Source organism: Papilio machaon, chromosome 1 (genome assembly GCF_912999745.1).
Source record: "Papilio machaon chromosome 1, ilPapMach1.1, whole genome shotgun sequence".
Classification (NCBI taxonomy): Eukaryota; Metazoa; Arthropoda; class Insecta; order Lepidoptera; family Papilionidae; genus Papilio; species Papilio machaon.
The window spans coordinates 2,005,266-2,029,381 of NC_059986.1; the positions used below are offsets into that span (position 1 = coordinate 2,005,266).

The following is a 24,116-nucleotide window of genomic DNA, read 5'->3' on the forward strand; positions in this document are numbered from 1 at the left end:
CTTATTTTTATAATAAAGGAAAGATAAAAATTAAAACATTAACCTTCAAAATATTGCTTCAATCGATAGCATAAATTTTGTAGTTATTAAAAAAAGTTTCAAAACTTACGTACAGCAATTCAGGTAAACGTCAAACTCGATTTTTGGGTGTCCTTTATTCTTACAGAAAAAAAGCCAAGGTGTTCTAATATTGGATTGTTCGTTTTCATATCGGGTTAATCTTTCAACAATTATGTGAGCGACGTGACAATGTAGAATCCCTTTTGTTCAAATACGACGTACCTTCGAAACGAACAGATGTTGCCGTAAAAAATAAAACTACAAGCTTTGTTATCTCCTACGCATAATGTACTATCGAAATGCACCGATTATCTATAGAACACCGGCCATTGTGCAAAGATTCACCTATACCAAACCAAGAAAAACACCTTTATCTTGAGACGGACAATGCTATTGCACATGCAATCCTCCTACCTGCCAAACGCACGTGTTCAACATTCGCATTCTTAGCAGACAATAACCGAGCCAACCCTAGGCCAGTCTAAATTAAACCACATGTCCAAGTTATCAAGTCATCTTTTGCTTTGTGAATCGGAATGAATAGACGTGTTCGTAAATCTGGTCCTTCGAGACTTTATGGGCAACAACTTCTTGACATTACAACGACGGGTCTATTTTAAGCGCTCTATCTTATAATGTTTTACGTTGTGTTTATAACTTTATGAAAACCGGTATATTTTTAAATGTTGATAAAATAAACTTAATATTTCAAGATGTCCGGAAGCAATAATAAGAACCAAGTGTTTTGGCCTGTCAATACAAAAGTCAGTCGCCGTATTTGGACACCTGATGGCTCTATGTAGAGGCACGGGCCGATATCCGATACAGCGTAAGGTCAACAAAGTTTCGTTATTGTCGAAGCGAATGTTTATTCAAATGCACTTATAACCAGTCACAGAGTTTGGCTTTCGACATATGCAGCGAGGTCAATATTTGCTGTTTTTTTTATTCTTCGATAGAGCTTTTAATGTTGTACAACACGTTTGGAATGCGCTATTAAATGTTTTCATTTAATATGAACGACTCTTAGTAAAAGAGGAAAGTTACAATTTTAATTGTGAACGTCAAAGCTACATCCAATCGATCATTTATTTTCCTCTCATCGCGAGGAAAATTGAAAACTCTGACGAGCTCAATAAATGCTCCGGGCAGGATATTACGCGATCAAAGTAAATTGGTTTTGCCGTTATTAATTTTGATAACTGGGATTCGATTCGTTTCTCTCTTTTGTAACAAAGGGAAACCATTGTAATTATTTTGATGTAGTTACGCAACGCGTATCAAAACCGTTTCGTTGAACGCGCGGATAATCGTTTCGGATACTTATATGATTTTCCATCTGTTAGATGTGTCTGTGTTTTTGTGTGCGCATGTGCTCTACCATCTGTCCGGTCAGATTAGTTTTTTTCAATCCACATTAAACATGTGAAAAAGTGACATGCAGCACATGGCCCGACTTGGTCCTTTACCTGCCTTTGTCTGAGGTATAATAGATGCGCGAACATCTGCCACCTCCGCCATCGCCGCCGACACCGGCCTGAGCACACATCTACCTCTATTATTATATATATTTATAGCATAATGTGTAACGTTCATTCTATGTATTCTATTTTGTAAACTGAAAATATATTCAGTAGAAATTAAGGTCGTACGCGATCGAAGATTAATAGACATATTTATTTAAAAGTCCATTGCACAAGACAATTGCATCAGTATACCAGTATTAGGAACCCTCAAAGGTTACATACGCTAACCGAAATTGGATATAACGTCTCGTATTAACAATATCAGGTTTTGTTCACGCTTATTGGGACATTTCAAACTGCACTTTAGCATACCTATTGCAATGAAACCGCGTCGTTAAAGAGCTCAATTAATATATTATTACTATTATAATTACATAATAATTTCGAGGTCTTATATTGCAAAATATTAAATTATTTAAAACATTCGCGTTTAAATTAATTACAATAACATTGCAATAATATTTACAAATAGCGCGTAGGTACTTCAGGGTAACAACAGAGGACGAGAGCTGTTGAGAACAATTTAAAAATACTTTAATTTTTTTATTAAACACTCGGCGGCACAAAGCGCTAGAGTATTTTAAACAAAAGAATCGAATAGTCGATATTGAACGATAGAAACAATTAATCGAGTGGTCCGGACGCTGCGATGCGAGTTGCGAAACAATCGGCCGTACAGTTGCCAAACAGTTGTGTGCTACCGCTTTTGTAATACATCTGGATCGTTTTGAAACTTATTAACCTGTTTGTTTTGCGCTCGGCTCGGCTCGGCTCGCCTGTGAGCGCTCGCGAAACTCAAAAGCCTCTCAAAGGACGTAACCATTGTCCTCGGCTTAGGTGTCGGGACAAAGGGACGCGCCTAACGATCGACTTACTTTTGTTTGTGTCTGTCGCTAATTAAACAAAGGACATCTCTTTTGAACTTCTCTTAACCGTATTCGACAGGTGAATGAAACATTGTCATTGTAAATAGACAAATGAATTCGGCATTTGAACGAAAATTAAAAAAAATCTCCATTCTTCATTTGAAAACTTCTAGACTATAAGACGCCTTTAACGATCTATGTCGTAAAATATAATAAAAAAAATAATAATAATAAAATTAGAAAAGGTTTTAATGTACAAATGCAGCGGAACCGGCGGCGTGCAGTTAGCTCATAGTAACGAACGCTCGGCGTTTTGGAGCGGTGTTTTGCCGCAACAAATCCTTGATGGAACCTTAACCCACTTGGATTATTACGAGTGCGCTCGCCTCCGCTGCCGTGCTGCCTCGCTGCTCGCCGTCCCGAGCGCTGCAGCGCTTGATTTCTCATTTCATCGACTTAGAATTTGAAAGCCGTAATGCAACTTTAATATTTTTTAGATTTAAATGATTTTTATTGACATAGAAAACTATTATGTGAATAACAAGCCATAGAGTCTTCTTATAATTTAACGGTTACAACTGACACTAGACAGCAGGTGTACTTGCAACCTTGCGCAATGACAGATGCTTGCATATGTCAGTTACAAGTCTACAAATACTACGATACTTTTAAACATCGATGTTATAGTTATGATACAAAATTATCATACACAAATATTCAGTGATCTAACTCTAAAACTATCTCGTATCAAAACAATGATATCATCAAGGTGCACATTTGACGCGAGACGATTTGAATATCTTCTTGATTGACGTAAACCGAGCCGACGCCAAATTATTTATATATATTTTTTGCCGTGGCCTAGTGATCTAGTATTACCAATGTCAGAGGTGTCACAAGCGGTCTTTGTTGTAAACGCTATGATTTTCTTGTGAAAAATTCTCACAGAATTTACAGTTCTTTAATTTTATTAAGTTGAAATTTTGTATATTTTTTGTCTCTATGTGTGTGCGATTATTAATTGTGTTGATGATGTCGACGTGGTGTACGGTAAGTGGTTGCATTCGTTCGTAGAGCACTGCGCCGGCGGCCCGTGACGGCCCGAATACTGGGTCAAGTACAACGGTGCTTTGCCATTCATTGTCAACGCGCCCCCGCCCCGCGCCGCGCCGTACCCGCTTACCGGCCTCGCACACGCTGAACTTGACATATCGCATTTAAATTAAAGTTTTTTCGTCTATTTAAAGGTCACGATACCTTCTTGTATACGTCCTCGTGCAAACAGTTTCCTGAAGCTTCGAGTGTCATATTATCTCGGTTCGCGATCGGTGCCAGCGCTCCGTCCACCGCGCCTCGTGATTCCGCATCGTAATTTTCTTGGCGGACCGTATTTTATCATAGAGTAGAATGCGAATGCCGCGTCTTCCCCGCGGGGTCGTCGGCCGCGCGCCTCTAGAGCCTTTGCCGACGCAAATGATACACGGCTAATGGCCGAGTACGTTCACCGCGTTGGAAAACCTACTTCAGTTCCGCACTTTCTTTATTGCATCACCGCGGTATGCCGTTTCGCCCGTACTCTCTTCCGTCGCGGATTGTGCAAGCAACCATCGGCGATTGTCGACGCGGGTTTTGGTATGTCATTTAAACATAGAAAATTGGACGACTCCCTTTGTCTTAGCACTGGCTCTGGGTAACGCTGTAATTTTCACTCTTATATTTTTGCGCTTTCTTTGTTGCACCGGTCGGCTCCGCGCCGCTCTCCTCGGCCGTGGCAGGTGTAGTTTCGCAAGTTCGGCGACCTCTCGCGGCGTGCATCTCGGCGCGGGGCCGTGACATAACCGCTCGTGTTAGAAATTACGATTTCCGCATTTTCTGAGTTACATCATTTCGCCGAGATAGTAAAAAGCGGTAGCGTAGGTGAACGACCGAGTTCGCGGACCCTAAACGAGTCGATCATCGCCTCGGCATTCGCGTAGAGCGTTGATCCTTTTATGATCTCATCTCGACCGTTCGGTGCGGTAAAAAAATTGAAGTGCGCAATTGTAGCCGCAACAAGCGCGGTCATATCTCGGGTATCGAATCGACGGGTGGGCTATCGGAACTTTCATCGGCCTAGTATCATTTCGCCGGGCGAACGGTACCCGATGAGAAAGTACCGCTGTCTCGTCGTGCCACATACGTCGAGCAGTGCCGTGAGCGGCCGCGAGCCGGCTATTCAGCGCGCCTTTGGCTTTCGGAGACGTGGAATCGCAAGGGCATCGTCCGCAGCTCGGCCGCTGCTTGTTTATCGACGCAATCGAATCATATTCGATACACGTTCTCGATTCACACAAGCGTAAGGAGCATTTAAATTTCAAAACGTACATATAAGGCCTATGAACTTTCGTGTTTTGAACTAGAAAATATTCGAGTCGCCACCGATTAGCGGGCCGCTCGTGGACGCGTAAACAATTCGTGGAATCGATACGCTCCATCGAACCGATGATCGATTATACATTTGTTGTGGTGTCGTCGCGATGTTTCGTGAATACGGGAACTCGTTTCGGAACGGGTCGCATTCACTTGGATGTTTACGCGTATTTTCATGAGGAAGGTAACGGTAGAAACTCGTTCTCGACTCTCGATAATATTTATTTTGTTATTTTTTATTTTATTTGCAACGATAAGGTCTATTTACAAACTTCGTGAAATTGTTACGATACGATCGACATAAACAACTTTACGAAAGCTGTACTTTCATCGTACACGCGACGATTACGCTTACGTAGTACTCATTTGTTTTGCGGTTGTAGATTTCTATGCGAAACACTAATATTGCGTAATTTAGTTGTAAACTGTACATTGCAGTTCTAACTTGTAAGAGAATTACGCTAACTGTACTTAGACGTTGATGTAGTGCGTGCATTGAATGGCTTCAATATGCAATTTGAGTAATAGTAAAGGGGTCTCCGTGCGTTATCGCAGTGGCGATAGCGCGACTTCATTGGGGTCGGTGTTATTACAACCATTGGCCCGATTCGCTCCACTCCAAGATACAGATCGCAACTTTACTCTCAGTCACTTAACAACTTGCTGCACAAAGGGTTTATTGAATTCAATTATAACAAATCTTATGAAGTTGGTACTTAATATAAAGTTCGCAAAATTTATTCAAATAATGTATGAATCATACCATAAGCTGATATAAGTAATTACAATCGATATAATGTAACTGATAACAAACTTTGATAGCTCTGTTGTTAATAAAGTCGGATACCAACAAACTAATAAAAATAATATAATATAAAGTTTACGTCGTGTGCTCAAAAATACAATTTCTTTGTCTCCAATATTAAGGAAACTTAATTATAAAATCGCTTATCGCAAGACATTACAAATAGTGCGCCAATAATCACCAATAGACCAGTACAGCAGGTGGTAATACTTACATACAACTGCTCTATAAACACGTAACAAAACCAGTCCACGGTACCTGTTTAATTATAAATAAATACTGAATGTGCGTTACTAACCCATCCCTAGAGCATTAATTACTATTACAATAATACTTATCGAAGATATAGTAATACCAATACAGGCTGGCACTTTTTATGGAAACAATATTAGAAACAAGAAAGTGAAATTCTATTTTTAAATAATAAACGTCAAAGAATAAAATTTAACTTGTCAAACTGACAGCTCGTTCGGAAACGATTTGTCGACTATTTTCGTTCAACATTCGTTATAAAAACGCGACCTAATGAGAGCCGGATCTGAAAATTTCTAGCATCATAAAAGAAAGCGTCATGTCCGACATTACATTAAAAAAATTCAACATGTAATTTTTTTTTTCTTAAAAATTGTTACTGTCGAATGTTTATTAGTTGAAGTTCCGATTTTCAATTTGAAGTAATAGGACTGGAATTTCTATTTACCACATGTTTAAATATTTATGTTTGATATTAATTATTTGTTGAATTAAAATATTTTTTGAATTCTATTTGTAATCTTAATTAATATTATAAATGCGATTGTTTAGATGGACGGATGTTTGTTTGTAGGTATCTCCCATTCTTAGTAACTGTAATAAGGACGTTATTAACTGTCAATAAACATTAGTTAACAATAATCTTCAATACTACTGTTTATGTAAAACGTAAAGTAAATACCTTATCGTGATGTAACAATGCTTTAATTAAGTAACGATGTCTACAATCGTCACAGATTAAACCTATTTGTCGTCCCACGCGTTCTGTAGACACGAGCTAACACATTTCGCAACGAAATCGCAACATCGCTTATTTCGCGTTTTCGAAACAGCCCTGCGTCATCCGTTCCGTTACTTAAGGTTATTTTGCATCTGTGCACATATATTTTTAATAATGAATAATAAACTTGTCAGAATTCATAGAAATAGGTTAACATTATAATAACGTGAACAAATAACATGCAAAATATAACGTTTAAGTTAAAAAAAAACATCCATCAACAAAATATATACTTACATTGTTTTCTGAACGAAGGAACAATAACTTTTAGCTTCAAAGAATAACTTAAAACTTTACCTACTACACAAATAGCTAGACAAATCTTAGATTATCAAGGTATAGTATTAGAATAATAAAAAATGAATCAGTCAATCAGTGTGTAATAGTTTAGTCCTCTGTCCGCATCGCCTACTCGTTACAATTGTTTCCAGTTACGCAAAGTGTATTATGAAATAAACTAACAAACGTTTATTTAATACGTTGTTGTACACGGGGTGTTTTGCAAATATTTACTAATGCTTACAAAACGCTAGAGGCCCGATGTCACCGCCTTTGGTACGACCCTCACGCACATGAGACAAACTACGTTCTTTCATAGTCGAATAATTTTTGTTCTACGTTTGATATAAAGTAATAAAAATTTTTTTTTCCGATCTTAAGGATCGAATATTGATTTCAGCGGTCTATGTCGTTGATTTTGCTTTGGGTGAAAAATTTAGAAATAAATTTGAAAACATATTTGTCGCGCAAGATGCATTTGCGAATGTTTGCAATCCTCACCGTGTTGCCGCGTTGCCGTACTGTTCGCAACATTCGCCGTATCGCAAGCTCTTGCGTCCTCACTTGCAATTCTTTATGATTAATAATACATTTTTATGCCATTACTAACCGACAGAGTTTTTACTTAAAAATAATTTTTTTTTCGTAAAGTCGCACGACCAAGCAGGATACAGATGTGCGCAACTCAATGCTACGTACATTCGTGCCTACAAAATAATTCCGTTTCGGATTTACTTACATATAGTATATACAGAGGAGGTACGGAGGCGAGCGTTTCGCACTTCCGACTTCCAATAATGAGGAGGAAGCGATTGCGCGGGAACAATCGTGTCCCGAGCGCGCGGATGTCGAGTTGCTTTGAGACCGCAGACCGCGGACCGCATCTGTCAAGCAGCTGCCACACGACGCTGCTCTGTGGTCCACCTGCCTCCAGGTGACGCGCACATCTATACTATGTTTACTTATATACTTGCGGGTCTTATGTGCCTTTATTTAATTTTAAAAAACTAGCTTAGGTAATAGTCCTACACTATTTATTAGCAGAAAGCGTTGTGAATGCCGCAATAAATCGCTTAGAAAATTAACTGTAAATAATTGTATAACAAGGTCTTTGTTACATGTACACCTTTGTTCTGTAACATCTGAAATGTTGATAGAGTTACGACCACATGTAAAGTATTGGAGATGTTACGTGAAAGTTTTTGTAAGGCGCGATCACACGAGCGGCGCGTTGCGTTTTTCCAGCCATGCTGTGTAATGATGATTACTCATCCGCGATATGGGACCGGCAGCTTTTTACCGCTGCGTTTCCCAACCGTTACAGAAGTCGACTAGAAACGTAACAACGCGTTATGAAAGTGCTCACGCAACCCGCTGCGCGCAACGCTTACCCGTCGGTACTTCGCCTCGCATCCCCACAGAGGAATTCCTAGAGTTACGCGTCGAATCTCTTGCGAGCTTGCGACATGTGGAGCGCGCAGCACCGCCTCCAAATCACCCGGAAAGATCAAGGATACAAGTCCGAGCGAATGCTTTTTGCTAGGCCTAGACATCGGGACATGTGGTTTGCCTACGGTGAAAGTATTTCGAAACCTACGTAACATTATATCGGGAAGGAGTCAATGAACGGAAGTGTTTCACCAGCGCAACGGTGACAAGGGCCCACACGTTTATCGGGCCTTGCGCAACCCCGCGCTCGTTTTCCCAATTCCATGTACTCGTTCGACACGAACTGCTGCGTTTGTGGGAGGCGCGACTGGCCCTTTGCGGAGAGTGCATCCGTCGCGCGATTCACGCGCACTTTCTACCGCTCTTTCCCGCGGAGCGTGCGATTGCAAAATAGTGGCGAGGTCGCGCTTTCTTCGTTCGCGGCATCGGAGAAATTATTGCGACACGCCGCCGCGTACACCGACCCCGCGTTAGAAAGTCGACCGCTCGCCGGATCCGAGGCTCGCCGCCATGTAACGGTGTAAGTGCTGCGATTCGTGACGGAGATCGATGAGAATTCGGACGGTTTTCGCGGCTACGCACCGGACGCTTTCTTCGTTGCACAACGTTCGCGTAATGGTCGGGTCATTGTACGGTGTTGCGGTGCGCGCGGACGTGCAGCGGGCGGGAGCGCCGCGGGCGCGGTTGCAACACGGGAGCGACGCTTGGACGCGCGCCCGCGCTTGCAACACGCCATATCGCAACGAGCTCATAATCCGCGCCATTGTGACACGACCGCGCACTCCGCACGCCGTGCGCCTGCCAAATACGGCCCGCGGCGTTGCGCTACCCGATCTGCTCACAGGCGAATGTCACCGCATGCGGCCCATCGCCTGCGCCGCCACTAACCGCCCGTCGCATTCGATTTTAAAACTAAAACAATTTTGCAACCGATGTTCACATTAGCGTTTTCGCAAGCGGCCTAGTACGCCGTTTCAAAATGTTCGACTTGCGTTATCGCCGCGATAAAACAAACCGAACTCCTAGCGCAGTTTAGAGACCTAAATTCTGGAGCGTGGAAGCATACCGATAACTGCACGACAGATGTTTTAGTACCACGCGGCGATTGCACAAAGTTTCGCAACAACGACCGAGATTCCGTACCTAACGCAAATATCTGCGTATTAATACAACATTATTCTAATATTCTCGTTGTTCGGATCGTCTATCCATCAAATGACACGGAGCGACCGTCGACCGCGGGGCGGCATTGTGCAACTCGCAGTATAATTGGACATGGTCGGGATGGTTTCCCAATGTATCCCGGCGTCTCGGTGAGGCAACGCGCTTGCGACAGCACGCGTCCCTACGGCGCGCATTACGAAAACCTATGACTAAGATGCGGGCTAGGAAGCGGCGAGCTAACAACTGGCTGTGTACCGCGGACGATTAGGCGGCGTCATTTCGCAACGGCGGCCGCTGCACGTCGCATCATTCCGTTTTGTGTATCGGCGGCCGCGGGCGCTTGCGCAAGCGATATAACGCGAGCAGGAAGTGCATGCATGTGCGCTGCATCTGACTGTGCGACCGCCGCGCCGCCGCCATTGTTCATTACGAAACTTTCAGGGTTGCGTCGAGCGCATGCCGTTGCGAAAGCGCACATCCCGTTAATTATAGGCGATCTCCCACACTTCCATTACGCTACGCCCATTGTGCACTCTGGAAAAAAAAGTCAATCGCACCATTTTAGCAGAACTCAAGAGTACCTACTGATCTCAAACCTGTGTTTGCGAAGGTGTGGTCGTGAGTCAGTAATAACTGCTTTATTCGTAAGTCAGTAGCTAGGTTACGGTCGGCGAGGAAGCCGAACTGGCCAACGCCGGCGAGCAGCGGTTGTCCTTTCTCGAGCGGTCCGCGGCGCAGCGCGAGAATCCTTCGAGGCCGCGCCGCTCGGAAATCCGGCCAACCTTCCGACCGCATTACGACACCGTGCGGCTCATTTACTAGCTTGCGAAATACGAATCGATCGCGGCTGCAGACGTCGCGCCCGCGCTCGCGCACCTTACCGCCGCTGCAGCGGATTTTAATTAGGAACTGTTGCGCAGGCGCCGCTTAATCTGATACGAGGACGACGCCCTTACGCCGCAGAATGCACTGCCGACATTTAAAGCGTACAATTTGATTTTGATCACAAGACTACCAAAATGATAGTTATATTCAACAATGTAGTTACACGTGAAGCGTTAAGTTGTCAATAACCGAGCCGGTTGCGAAACACGCAGTTAACGAGAGTAACCTTTAACGGGTGCCAACCGGCCCATATTGTCACGATCCAGCTCATAAATATTATATCAATAATAAATCATCATTCCACGCTTCAGTAATGTCGCTGATTATGTCATCGCAATAGTCTCGTAAAGTTTGTAATAGTCTCCCGGTCTCCGGTCTCCGGTCTCAAGACGAAGCGATTAGTGGAAACTGTGTAGACCGCAGATTATGTAGAAACAACGCTTTGAGCAAACTTTATATTTATTGCGAGCTTTGGCGGCGCGCAACGATCTCGCAAGTTTCGTGCAATCCAAGTTTCGAACCGAGTTTCTAAAGCTTCACACGTTTTGATGCTGTAATGGCACGTAATGGATTTTTGTCGACTAAAATAGATTAGCCCTTCGTCGTAACATTAAATTAACCGGCGCCCTTTTGGGCCCTATTTTAAAACGATCTAAATTTAAACTGAGAATTCCGGCATTACTTTGGATCTTGTCACACCTGTCTTTAGTGGATTTGCATTTTGTTTAAAAAATCATTACTGTGACTTCTACGTAATGAATACATTGGCCATATACAAGTTCAATCAAATTTTCCTACGAATAAGCGTTACGTGGTTACATTGTTATTGCTAATATCCTCAACCCAACTTATACAGTGTACAGAAATTACAGGACAATGAACAACGACCGCGTCATTCTCAGAAAACATAACTAACTCGAATTCCTACGTTACAAGTCAGGCCGGAAAATGGACAAGTCTTAACAATAATATTTTGAAATAAAAAGTTTTTCTTAGTATTAGTAATTTATACTTTAAATATATATTTCTATTAATTTTTATAAAAAAAATGTTCAGAAAAACTATTAGAAAATCTAACAGTTTTGCAATAAAAAGTTAATCAAGGCAATTTTCATTTTGGCATCTCATATCTAATGAATAATTGAGGTAACACATTAGAAAATACAGTCCACTAATTATATAATATTTAGATAAAATAGATAATATCGGATATATCAACAGATATAACACTTATTTAGATAACATACAATACGTTGACGTGTTAATTTTGTACTGCATTAATGCATTTCGAAATGATGCGACAGCCGCCACGAGGCCGAGCCTGAACCCTTCCCCCCCACCCCCACACCGTGTGATGAAACAAAACCTATTGCGTCACAACTTTATGGTTCGACACTCAATTATTTACATGACAAAACTTCCAAACAATAACAACGCCCTTACATGTTTATTACAAGCGAAGTACAGTAATACTCTTTACCATTTTCTTCGTTCTGAATCGATCAACCTAAAAACCTCTTTCTTTTTGTTACGATTATGTGGAAAGTGTAATTGAAAAACCAAAACCAAAATCTTTGTATAAAAATATATCTTCATCCCTGTCATTATCTTTGACAAAGTAGACATAACAATACCCGTTCGGCATAAAAGTCAGAAAGATGACATAATGTTGTCTGAAACATGTTGACTTTTAGAGCTCAGCAAAATGTTGTCTTTTCGATAACTTTTTGCCGATGTCATTTTAAAGCAATCTCAATGATAACTAAATGATGACTTTTCGAGAACATATTTTTTTGTTAATAAAACTTTAAAAAAATTTCAGATTTATTGAATTTCCTTAATAATCATTTTTAAAAAACAATTCTAGTTACTTTTTCAAAGATAAATTTGGTGTTCAATTCAAAAATAATTCGAAATTGAAATATACGAAAAATTGAATTGTTAGTACTTTTCGCGACAACAGCGGCCATTTTGTTCTATACGGACCTCTCACTCATCCATTAAAGAGTGATTGTTGACAAGCGTGAATTGCATCCCCGTTCGGCATAAAAGTCAGAAAGATGACATAATGTTGTCTGAAACATGTTGACTTTTAGAGCTCAGCAAAATGTTGTCTTTTCGATAACTTTTTGCCGATGTCATTTTAAAGCAATCTCAATGATAACTAAATGATGACTTTTCGAGAACATATTTTTTTGTTAATAAAACTTTTAAAAAATTTCAGATTTATTGAATTTCCTTAATAATCATTTTTAAAAAACAATTCTAGTTACTTTTTCAAAAATAAATTTGGTGTTCAATTCAAAAATAATTCGAAATTGAAATATACGAAAAATTGAATTGTTAGTACTTTTCGCGACAACAGCGGCCATTTTGTTCTATACGGACCTCTCACTCATCCATTAAAGAGTGATTGTTGACAAGCGTGAATTGCATCGTAATTCGTTCGGCATTGCTAAGTGGTTTTATTCAATTATTACAACATAAACGTATTATTTTTGACTTAACATACTGGTTGAAACTATAATTAATAGTATTTGTGATTCTTATTATTCAGTTAGTTATCAAGAATTTAATTGCCGAACAAATAAACTTGTAAGTATGAATATAGGTTATAAACACATTTTTTTATATTTTATAACTAATTAAATTATTTAAAATTGTTGTAAGACGATGCTCGTCGCTATTTTAAATAAATGCAGTTTAAATATTTTACTTTTTAAAATATTTCTAACTTTAAACATTTGTATACAATTTTGTTAATTTAATTCATACATTCATACATAATAAAAAAAAAAACTTATCAGCATCGTCTTTGTAAAAGTGTCTGATAAAATTTTGAATGCGCTAAAATTTAATGAATATTTTCAATTTCTAATTTGATATTTTTTTAGGATTCAACACAAGATGTAAAAGTAAGAAACTAAAAGTAGAAAGAGGATAATATCGTCAAGTTCTTCTGATAATGAGGGTATGTAACAAATAAAGTTGTTCAATTATATATAATTATTTTGTTCCTTATTAATAAAACACTTTATTTTCAGATAGCGGAATAAATAATATACCAATGCCACCTGCCACGTACGTGAGCCAAAAGGATCAGCAACCAGCACCAACATTTAAAACTCCTATATCATTACTTGAGCCGTAAAAGTATTTATAATTTTAATAATAAGATTATTTATATTGGTATGTCATATCGTTATTATTCATTGTGTTATCAAATAAACAATAATTAAACCTATTTACCATGTCGATTTTAATTTTACACTAGCCTCTTAATTTTAACATAAAAACGTTAAACTTTATGATATCTAGAAAATGTTATCTTTCTGATATCTTTTTAATGATCTCTAAAAGATGGCGCTAGATGGCTCATAAGAGAGCTTTATGTTAACTTTATGTTAACTTTATGTTGACTTTTGGTTATCATTTCTGATATCAGATCTTGAATAATGTTAACATTAAGAGAACTTTATGCTATCTTCTTGCCGAACGGGTATGTTTTAAACGACGAGTCGCAGGAACCCACGGTTTATTCTATCATACACACTATTTAATTATCATTTATCAGATAATGAAAATCCATGGAAAATAACATTAAAGGTTGATTTTCAGGAAAATAACTATATTTTTATTTACTCTACGTGCATTTATACGTTTATATTTTATAAATTTTTGATAGTCGCGGAAGGGCGAGGCATCGCTTTGTTACAAAGGGTCGCGTTTGCAGACACGTTGCGGCAAATGATTCGCGATTAACATCAGGTCATCGGCCCGGGATCGAATACGGGGTCGCTATGTTTTATCGTGTTAATTATTATTATCACTGTTATCATTTATCACAAATGATCATTATTACATGATATTTATTATCGATTATTGGCGAAGTTATCAAAGTTTGATTTGAAGATCTCGCTACCTAATGCGTAATTGGCCCATGCGAATCTATGGCAATTCTCAAACATGCAATTTAATATCTTGAGTCATCTTTATTACTTAACCTTCAAAGCTTAATACACCATTGTTCGTTCACATGCTTCATTGATTTATCATATGTTTTTATTCGAAAAATTTCATCGTTAACTCTATAGCAACGAAAATGCAATTAAAAACTAATAGTTAATTTTGTTTGTTACAGAACAACGTTAAAGCTGGAATCATTAGAAGACGCGGTGGTATTGGATGACCCTGAGGAAGACCTTCTGCAGGACAAGCGGGGGTGCCCCGCGTACGTCTCCCCGGAGATCCTGCGCGCGCACACTACATATTCCGGCCGCGCCGCTGACATGTGGTCCCTCGGCGTCATACTGTACACCATGCTCGTTGGAAGGTGGGTGTTCATATTGCATTGTAATTACAATAGATAAATGCAAAGTTGTGATTCGAATAATAATATCCCATACACAATAAATCACACAAAAAATTTAGTTAGCCGTATAGTTTCATGTAAAAGGGTCCATTATAGTATACAGTTATTGCTTAACAAGCCTTTTGCATGCCATAAATTGTAACTCACCCTAATCACCCTAAACAAATGGGTTAGTGAGTACAATTAAAGGCATTAATTAAGGCGAAGGGTGGGCGTCTTCACCTGGCGGCGAGCGTGGGACTTACCGTTCGTCTGGACGGTGCCGTCGTCGCGACCGTTGACGGTCACCTGTCGGCCGTTACGCGCCAACGGTCGCCGATTGTATCACCCACATATAGAACCTCGTGAAATCTTCCCGCACCTGCCGCGGTCATGTGTCGAAGACGTTGATCCGCCCTCGATGCACTCCCTCGCACGCACCTGCCCTACTATACCTTTGTTTTGTTTTTTTTTTTTTCCCCCGGCACCCGTAATTTAAAATTCGTGTCCCGGGATTTCGCCGCAATCGCTCGCCTCACCTGTCGCCGGAAGGGTTTCATCATACCTGAGTTTTTGTTGTAGTGTTCGCGCGCAGCTGCCGCGTCCTCCGCCGACTCCACGAATGACAATCGAATTCGGGCGTTCGTTAATTCGGTGCCGAGCTTCACAAAAACGCAACAGTTTATGCTCCCCATAATGTCGGCCTTAATGATCTTATCGCTCAGATAAAACCATGCGGGCCGAAGAAAAAATATTTTCTCCGGTGTTTTTTTTAAATAACTCTGAATCTTTTTCCTTATCTTCTTATCGCTCGAGGATATATCACTTTGGTGACAGTGTTTGATAATGGTTTTCTTTTGTTGCAGATATCCGTTCAACGATTCGGAGCACGCGTCTTTATTTGCGAAGATCTCCCGCGGATACTTCGTGGTGCCGGAGTGCTTGTCGTCACGCGGCAAGTGCCTGATCCGGTCGCTGTTGCGACGCGAGGCGTGCGAGCGGTTGAGCGCCCGCGACGTGCTGCGCCATCCCTGGCTGGCTCGCGACCCGCGCAACGAGCTGCCGCCGCGCGCCGCCGCCTGCCTCGACCGCCTCGTGCCAGACCTCGACCTCGGTCTCGCGGACTGCGTCTAACAGCGCTTCCAACTTCCCTTTTCCCATCACATCACTTCGCATCCAGCGGATTCCGTCAAATATTCATCAAACGCAGACGATTTCGGGTGTTGATTGAGTCAGTTTAAGATACAAATGAACTTTGTACAAGAGTTGAAAATCTTGTAATCGATCGTCTGTTGATATATTTATGTATGTATGTATGATCCGGCCTAAGTTTGGGCGAGGCGGCGGCTGCGCTCGCTGCGTGCGGTGCGGGATGCGCGGCGGCAGGTGCAGCCTCCGCGGAGATGTAACTCTAGTGATAAGAGGTAGAGATGCGGCTGCGGCTGGCCCGCGCCTGCACACACTTATTTATGCAGTAGGAGCTGGAACGTCGCCGATGTTGCTACGTATGGTATATAACGCATGCGGCCGAAGGTTCCAGCTTTTGCTATCTGGGGTAAGGTAATGACAGAAAAGTGAGACTGATATCGCGTACTTGTGATCTTCGTTAGTGACGAGATCCATGTTGTGAGCGGCTCCCGCGCTTACTATGCAAATGATTCCTGTTAAGCCTAACTTAATCGTATCAATTTCACAACAATATAGATGGATATATTGCATTGAAGTTGTTTCAAAAACTTTAGGTAATTGCCTAAATAATGTATATTTTGTATTTATATTTAAAAGAAGTTAAAGTTATATTGTGTAATTGTGATCTCCACCGATGTTATTTAGCGTTACGATTGCCATTGTGTTGTTGCGCTGACGAGACGCGCTGCGACCAGCCAGGATCACTTGCTTCCATACTATAGATATATTTCATTATTATTATTTCTTTTATTAATTGTGATCATTCGGCATATTATATACATTCTAAATTAATTTTTTTGTTATTGTATTAGAAAGCACAAATAGAATTGGTTCGTTTATTTTATTCGCATCACCACGTACCGAATACGGTGTAGAATTTGGTCAGTGCCATTTATTTAATGTAAAATTAATTTATTGTTGTTATTTTGTCTGAGCGGGCACCCACTCCTTTTCGCTGAATCGATGTCTCATTTGGTACTTGGTGTTGAGTTTTAATTTTTTTTAAATCATATTGAATATTTTTTTTGTATTGTTAAAATTATAAAATCAAAAATTGTAAAATCGAAAGACATTTTATCCCGCGTATTTTGTTGTATAGTTAAATCGAGAAATCATTTTTTTTTTCATTTTTGTTCTTTATTTATAATTCTGTGAAACTTTGTATAACGTGTTACTATCGTGAATAGAGTGGCGTTGCAGTAGATAGTCAGTCTTTCACACGGCTGAAAGTGATTTGTACAATATTAGTGTACTGTAAATTATAAAGTACTTTAATTTATGCAAACTGTACATAGAGCTAAGATATTTTAAGATTATCAGAAAAAAAGAAAGAGTAATAGAGGGAATAAATAATTTAGAAAAAAATATACCATACTTTTATTACTACCAACAAATCCTCTTTCATCCGAATCCTTAACATAAAAAAAACCATTTTAAAAAGCATATTTATACTAATTTTAATACAAAAAAATTGACCAAAGACAAAATTGTAATTAAACTAAAGAAAAAAAGTTGAAAGAAGAATGAAAACATATAATAATTAAAAGTAGAAAACATCTATTTAAAAATAAGCCTTTACTTCTTGTTAATTAACACAACTAAAAATTGAAAAAACGACGATTTAAAATCGATAAGATTGTGTCGTTTCATTGTGAAGTTCCTTTGGCCACCTTCCAGTCAACATAATATATTGCCTTGTCACGCTATTTACATATATATGCAAAATTTCAGCTCGTACAATAACCGGGAAGTGGTTTAAATTTAATTTGATGACACGTGAAACTAAATAAAAGTTTGTCATTAAAAAAAAAATACAATCGAATTGATAACCTCCTTCTTTTTGAAGTTGGCTAAAAAGAAACTTTGGCGTAATGTCTATTACCTATAGTCTAATCTTCACATCTACGATTAGTGCAGTGAAAACATCTATCTATAATCACTAGGGTCCACTTGTGTGCACATAACAGACCTAGGGCTTACAAACGCAAAAAAAAACAATAGTTACAAGTCGTCAATCCAGTTAGCGCAGCTGCGCAATCTTTAGATCTGCTCATTTAAGATAAATAAAACCAAAAACTAACTTAAAAATAACTTTCCCGTTGTTTATGCCATACATTTTAAAAGACCTTGTGATAACTCGACATTGAGAATCTATGAATTTTTAATTTTTTAAATGTTTCCAGGAAGTCATTTATATTTTGTGACGTCAACTTGTGTTAAAATTATGAATATTAAATTAAGAGGAATAAAACTACTGGAAATAATAATTTCAAACATGGAAAAAAACATTATTTCGAAGATTTGATATGATTTTACGTAGAATCTCTTTATTAGTCACAAATATTCGTGCTAGGCCCTCTGAAGTCGCATTGTTACGACCGCAGCTAACTACTTCGCTAAGAATTGTGGTTCTTTGTTTATTGCATAATTTAATTTAATATTACGCAAACTTATATTGTCTTAAAAAAACTTCGCTCTAATATTTCCTTTGACTATTTTTCCATAACGAATATTTAAGTGCAAATCTGGTAACGCCTTAATAAAAATACGAATTAAAAATAAATATTAGATTTTTTGCCAAGTACTTTATTTAAAAAATCTACATAATTATTTGTTTAATTCTTTGTATAAAATACATTAAATTATAAATAAATATTACGACATAATTTCTGTAGCAATATCATTTAAAAAATCATACCACTTTTTTAAATTATAAATGGAGTGTAAATGAAATAAAACTTTTAACAATTATTTTTAAATTCTATTTATTTATAAATTGATGACCAACAGATTATCCTAGTATAAATACATCCAGAAAAATTCGGAAATTCGGAGAAATTTCCATGTCGTCAGTAACTTTATTGCTTATGAAAAAAAAAACAATTATTTACTATATACTGTTTAAAAATATTTCTGAGCGGATAAGGATAGACAGAGTACGGGTTTTCATTGATATTGCAAAAAAAATAAAACAATCGCCTTTATTTAGAGAAGTAATACATTAATAAGTATTCTATCACATTCTAAGATGGTATAAGGCCTTTTTTCAAGCATGAGGGCCTTTCTGACTTGTAAGGGCCTAGACATAATTATTTCTTTCATTGAAATACGTAACTGATACAATCTAAAGGCCCTATGCCTTAAAAAGGCCCTATGACTTATGGCCTACAACCGATGATGAGGGCCCCCAAAGGCCTTATGGAGTCACTTCTAGTATAATCTCTCAGCCTTGCTGGGGCCGTGGCAGGCAGCATATGCGGCCATACGACGCTCCAGCTCAGGTCGGAAATGCCTGATAAGTCCCTGCACGGGCCACGCCGCGCCGTCACCCAACGCGCAGATCGTGTGACCTGTATATTGAGCTAATTAAACACAACAGCCACACTCAGAGTACTTAATTGGCCTGAAATTACACTAAGGGAACAAGTATTCAATATGGCAGTTAATCTATCTATATATATAAAAGAAAGTCGTGTTAGTTACACTATTTATAACTAAAGAACGGCTGAATCGATTTGACTGAAAATTGGTGGGCAGGTAGCTTAGAACCAGGAAAAGGACATAGGATAATTTTTACCCCGTTTTCTATTTTTTATTCCGCGCGGACGGAGTCGCGGGTAAAAGCTAATTTTGTATATTAAATATCTATGGACATGTACTAAATACTGTAATGATGTAAATTCTGATTGTTTATGCATTTTATTGGAAGAAAGCGAACTGACAACTCATAGAGTAAACTATAAAACTAAAATACTGATTTTTATTAATTACCAGCAGTTGCTTTACCTTTATCTGTGCAGAATTAAAAAAAACTAGTAATAAATATAGCCTATGTTATCAGGGGTTAGTATAGCTTTCCAATAGTGAAATAATTCTTCGAATTTGTTCAATAATTTCGGTGTCTATTCAATGCAAAATAAATAGAGAAATCTTTCCACTTTATATGTTCCGAGATTTCAAGAAACGTAGAGATAAAGTACAATGTGAAAATTAATCTAGACAATTTGCTAGAACAATTAGTAAAGCTACAAGTTGCGACTTGTATATTTAATCGCAGTAAATTATTGTGAAATAAATGTTAGCAAAACACACAATATTATGAAATCACTATAAATTATCTTGTGGAATAAAAAAAAACTCGTTGTCATTGAACATCGGACTGATTATTGTACAATTAAAATTTGACATTTTCATAATGATGATATTAATTTGTATGGAAAATACAAAATGTCAAATACTTTACGAACATTAATGTATGTAAAAAAGTAATTGAAGAATAATAAAAAATTAATTCATATTCGAAATATAAATAACTAGCTTTTACCCGCGGCTCCGTCCGCGCGGAATAAAAAAAAAATGCACACAAGATAAAAAAGTTCCTATATCCATCTCCTAGTTGTAAGCTACCTCCCCATGAATTTTCAGCTAAATCAGTTCGTCCGATCTTGAGTTATAAATAGTGTAACTAACACGACTTTCTTTTATATATATAGATTTGTCTGTTAGTTAAAAACCCTATTTGAATTATCTATCTTATATATAAAATTTCCATGTCACGATGTTAGTTACCGTACTCCTCCGAAACGGCTTTACCGATTTTTACCAAATTTTATATGCGTATTCAGTATGTCTGAGAATCGGCTACTATCTATTTTTCATACCCTTATTAAGTTTTTTTTTTAATTTCGCACAGACGAAGTCGCGGGCAACAGCTAGTAATTAATAAAATACATGTGTTAATGGAATATTTAGCTAACCTTCAATCTGCTTGGATATTTCCCACAACATATCGATTTCTTTTGGTGAAGCGTTACCGTCCACGAATCTAAAAAAATAAATAATAAATCTGATAAAAACACAATTTTAATTAACAATCAGTTAAGATTAAACTTAAACTTTGAAAATAAAGATACATTTTAACTTCCACACTAAAGTAGTCACCTAAAAATAGGTCTTCTATAAGGCCTACTATATGATCAAGGCCTTCTATAGGGTCTACTGGAAGGTCAAAGCCTTCTACGAGGCACACTGTAAGGTCAAAGCTTTATATAGGGCTCATTGGAAGGTCCAGGCCTTCTAAAGATGTAAGATAAAGGCGTTCTATAGGGCCTACTGGAAGATCAAGCCCTTTTACGAGGCACACTGTAAGGTCAAAGCTTTATATAGGGCTCATTGGAAGGTCCAGGCCTTCTAAAGATGTAAGATAAAGGCGTTCTATAGGGCCTACTGGAAGATCAAGCCCTTTTACGAGGCATACTGTAAGGTCAAGGCTTTTAATAGTGACTTTTTTTATAAGTCTAGCTTGTCTGTGGTGATACCTGTATATGATCTTGTTCATCCAAGAGACACCCTCACGGCAAGGAGTACACTGGCCACAGGACTCGTGCTTGTAGAACATGATGAGGCGAGCTATGGCCTTCACTATGTCAGTGGAGCTGTCCATAACTATGATGGCAGCCGTACCCAGAGACGTCTGCGCAGCCACCAGCGCGTCAAAGTCCATCATCACGTTAGAACACACGCTGCAATCATAACATCAAAATTTTATTAATTATATCACGGAAAACTGTAAAGGTCTTAGGAAACGATGTTTTTGCTTTCGCTGTAGCTTAGAAAAATTTAATTCTTGTCTATGGTGTGTACTTACAAGTCACATACTGTAACCAAGGTTAAAAGTAGTTTTTAGTTTAAATTAATTAATTAAGCGAATATTTTAAATTAAACTCACACCGTCTAAAAAGGCTCTAATTTGCAATCTTTAACTTTGGTTACTATAGAGTGAGCCATATAACTTGACTGCTTTAAAAACAAGCTATTCAATTAACTAAGTGAGTTAAGGTTTCATTACACAATTAACTAGAACATTCCAGATAGGTGCAACTGTAAATTTTTACTCAATTTCTTTTTTACTCACTCTTTAGGAATCAACGGTGTCGAAGACCCTCCAGGTATGATAGCCAGCAAGTTATCCCAGCCGCCGGTGACTCCACCTGCATGTCTCTCTATCAGCTCCCGCAGCGGTATACTCATCTCCTCTTCAACAGTGCATGGAGTGTTCACATGACCGGAGATATTGAATAACTTCGTGCCCGAGTTACGCGGACGACCGAATGACGCGAACCACGAACCACCGCGACGACAGATTGTCTATGATATAACATAGACATTTTCATCTATTTTAAAGGCTTAAGACATGTGATGGCTAAAATAAATTATTAATGGAAAGATACTTAGAGTAAAATTGTAACCAATAAGAGCTTATTTCATTCAACATTAAAAAAAAATTGTTGATACGATTTTCTTCGTCAAACGAAACTCATGATAATAATAAAGTTAAAATCTTGAATAAACTTCAACTCACAGGTGAAACAGCAATAGTCTCCACATTGTTGACCGTTGTGGGACAACCAAATAGACCAACATCAGCAGGGAAAGGCGGCTTGAGACGTGGCTTGCCCTGCTTGCCTTCAATAGACTCAATGAGTGCGGTCTCTTCGCCGCAGATGTACGCGCCTGCACCGCGGTGGACGAACACATCAAAGTCGTAGCCAGAGCCACAAGCATTGCGGCCTATCAGACCTGCTTGGTAAGCCTAAAAAATGCATAGAAGAATTAAATTCCCTTCCTGCTTAAGCTCAAATATTGTATACCAAAATAACAGCATAAGAGCTATAATTAAGCTTGTAAGTATATATAGCAGTGACAAGTTTTCTTCCTACTCCATACATAAACTAGATGTGAATGTATTTTAGCCATTGGTCGATATTTATTTTAGTTAATTCTTATATCTTTTAACTATGAATACAACTACTCACCTCTGCAATAGCCACTTGTAAGTTACTCGCTTCATTGTAAAACTCTCCTCTGATGTAAATGTACGCAGCTTGAGCACCCATAGCCCGACCAGCTATCAGACACCCTTCAATCAACTTGTGTGGATCATGTCGCATGATTTCACGATCTTTGCAAGTTCCTGGCTCACCCTCATCAGCATTCACTACCAAGTACTTAGGACGTCCATCTGATGGCTTGTTCATGAATGACCATTTCATGCCAGTAGGGAAACCAGCACCCCCACGACCTCGGAGACCTGATGTCTTGAGTTCATCTTGAAACCAAAAGTAAAACTTAAGAGGTATGTAATGACATGGATGTCTTTTAAAACTGTATATAGGAATGTACTTGAAATACTTATGGTTTTAAGATCCTAATATGACCAATCTAGATCAACAACATTACATTAAAGGTATTCACAGTTTATACAGTAATAAGACCTTGAATGTACAAGGAATTAAAAGTAAGTCATTGAAATACCTATGTATAAAGCTAAACCTTATTTCATAGATTAAATAGTAACTAAACCTACCCTATTTTGTTTTTTTAATAGACTTGCTAAACTTTATTTCTTTTGATGAATAAATTTTTCAAGTTAGTAACAAATTAAAAACAAAATATTGTGGTACATTTTAATATATTGCGTAGTCCTTTTAAGTTAAAAAAATACTTACTGACAATCCAGTCAGTGCCTTTCAATAGGATCTCTTTAGTCTTGAACCAATCTCCTCGCTTGAGAGCGCCTTTCAGTCGCCAGTCATGACGACCGTACAGGTTGGTAAAGATACGATCGCTGTCCGCCAAAGGCCCAAATTTCGTCTTGGTCTGTTGGAACCGAACTGACCCATTGTTGATGTTCACCAATGGGCCAACGATGCCTGTAATATGTCAAAATTATGTAAGCAAGTTATATACGTATTTAATTTAATATTAAAATAAAAATGTTTTGAATTCATCACCAAATTATGAGGAGATAAAATGACCAAAAATTGTGAGTGTTAAATCCTAATAAATAAAAATTACTTACCCAAATGCGTTTTTGAACCCTGAATTACCCTCGTCAACGCACCAGCCATTTTTCAAACGTCAAAATGAATGTCACTTTTCGTGTCAATAACAAGAAATTTTATGACGTTTATCAAAGAGTATACGCAGCTCCATTGCTCAATATCAAAACTTCTTTCTTATATTTTACTAACGTATCGTCAAGTTTCAGATATTAAATTTTAACATTCACTAGCTACTTATAAATAATGTAAATAAGTCA

At 38.4% G+C, this 24,116-nt stretch overlaps 2 protein-coding genes and 1 long non-coding RNA gene across 3 annotated transcripts in view; 2 read left to right on the top strand and 1 right to left on the bottom strand.

Annotated features, from left to right (window-relative positions):
* Positions 1-17,369, top strand: part of LOC106714257 (tribbles homolog 2) — a 42,154-nt gene extending 24,785 nt beyond the window's left edge. The window contains exons 4-5 of the mRNA XM_014507244.2: positions 14,618-14,809; positions 15,694-17,369. Coding sequence (XP_014362730.2) covers positions 14,618-14,809; positions 15,694-15,961 — 460 coding nt within the window. The 3' untranslated portion in view covers positions 15,962-17,369. The remainder of the gene's footprint in view (positions 1-14,617; positions 14,810-15,693) is intronic.
* On the top strand, positions 13,036-13,585 carry LOC123721212. Its single transcript, XR_006756179.1, has 3 exons — positions 13,036-13,071; positions 13,371-13,447; positions 13,521-13,585. It is a non-coding gene; the product is annotated as an uncharacterized LOC123721212 (long non-coding RNA).
* Positions 17,370-18,886: 1,517 nt separating the features above from the next.
* On the bottom strand, positions 18,887-23,971 carry LOC106714204 (NADH dehydrogenase [ubiquinone] flavoprotein 1, mitochondrial). Its single transcript, XM_014507177.2, has 8 exons — positions 23,877-23,971; positions 23,524-23,727; positions 22,831-23,123; positions 22,377-22,607; positions 21,930-22,162; positions 21,334-21,537; positions 20,773-20,840; positions 18,887-19,365 (listed from the first exon to the last, which is right to left on the bottom strand). Exons 1-8 carry the CDS (start codon positions 23,923-23,925, stop codon positions 19,226-19,228), a joined length of 1,422 nt encoding a protein of 473 aa, XP_014362663.1. The 5' UTR covers positions 23,926-23,971; the 3' UTR covers positions 18,887-19,225.
* Positions 23,972-24,116: the final 145 nt, after the last annotated feature.

Coding starts and splice junctions, on each gene's coding strand:
- LOC106714204 (XM_014507177.2), bottom strand. CDS start 23,925: ATGGCTGGTGCGTTGACGAGGGTAATTCAGGGTTCAAAAACGCATTTG. Junction 20,841..21,333: donor ATGAACAAGATCATATACAG/GTATCACCACAG, acceptor TTATTTTTTTAG/ATTCGTGGACGGTAACGCTT. Junction 19,366..20,772: donor AATATCCAAGCAGATTGAAG/GTTAGCTAAATA, acceptor CTCAATATACAG/GTCACACGATCTGCGCGTTG.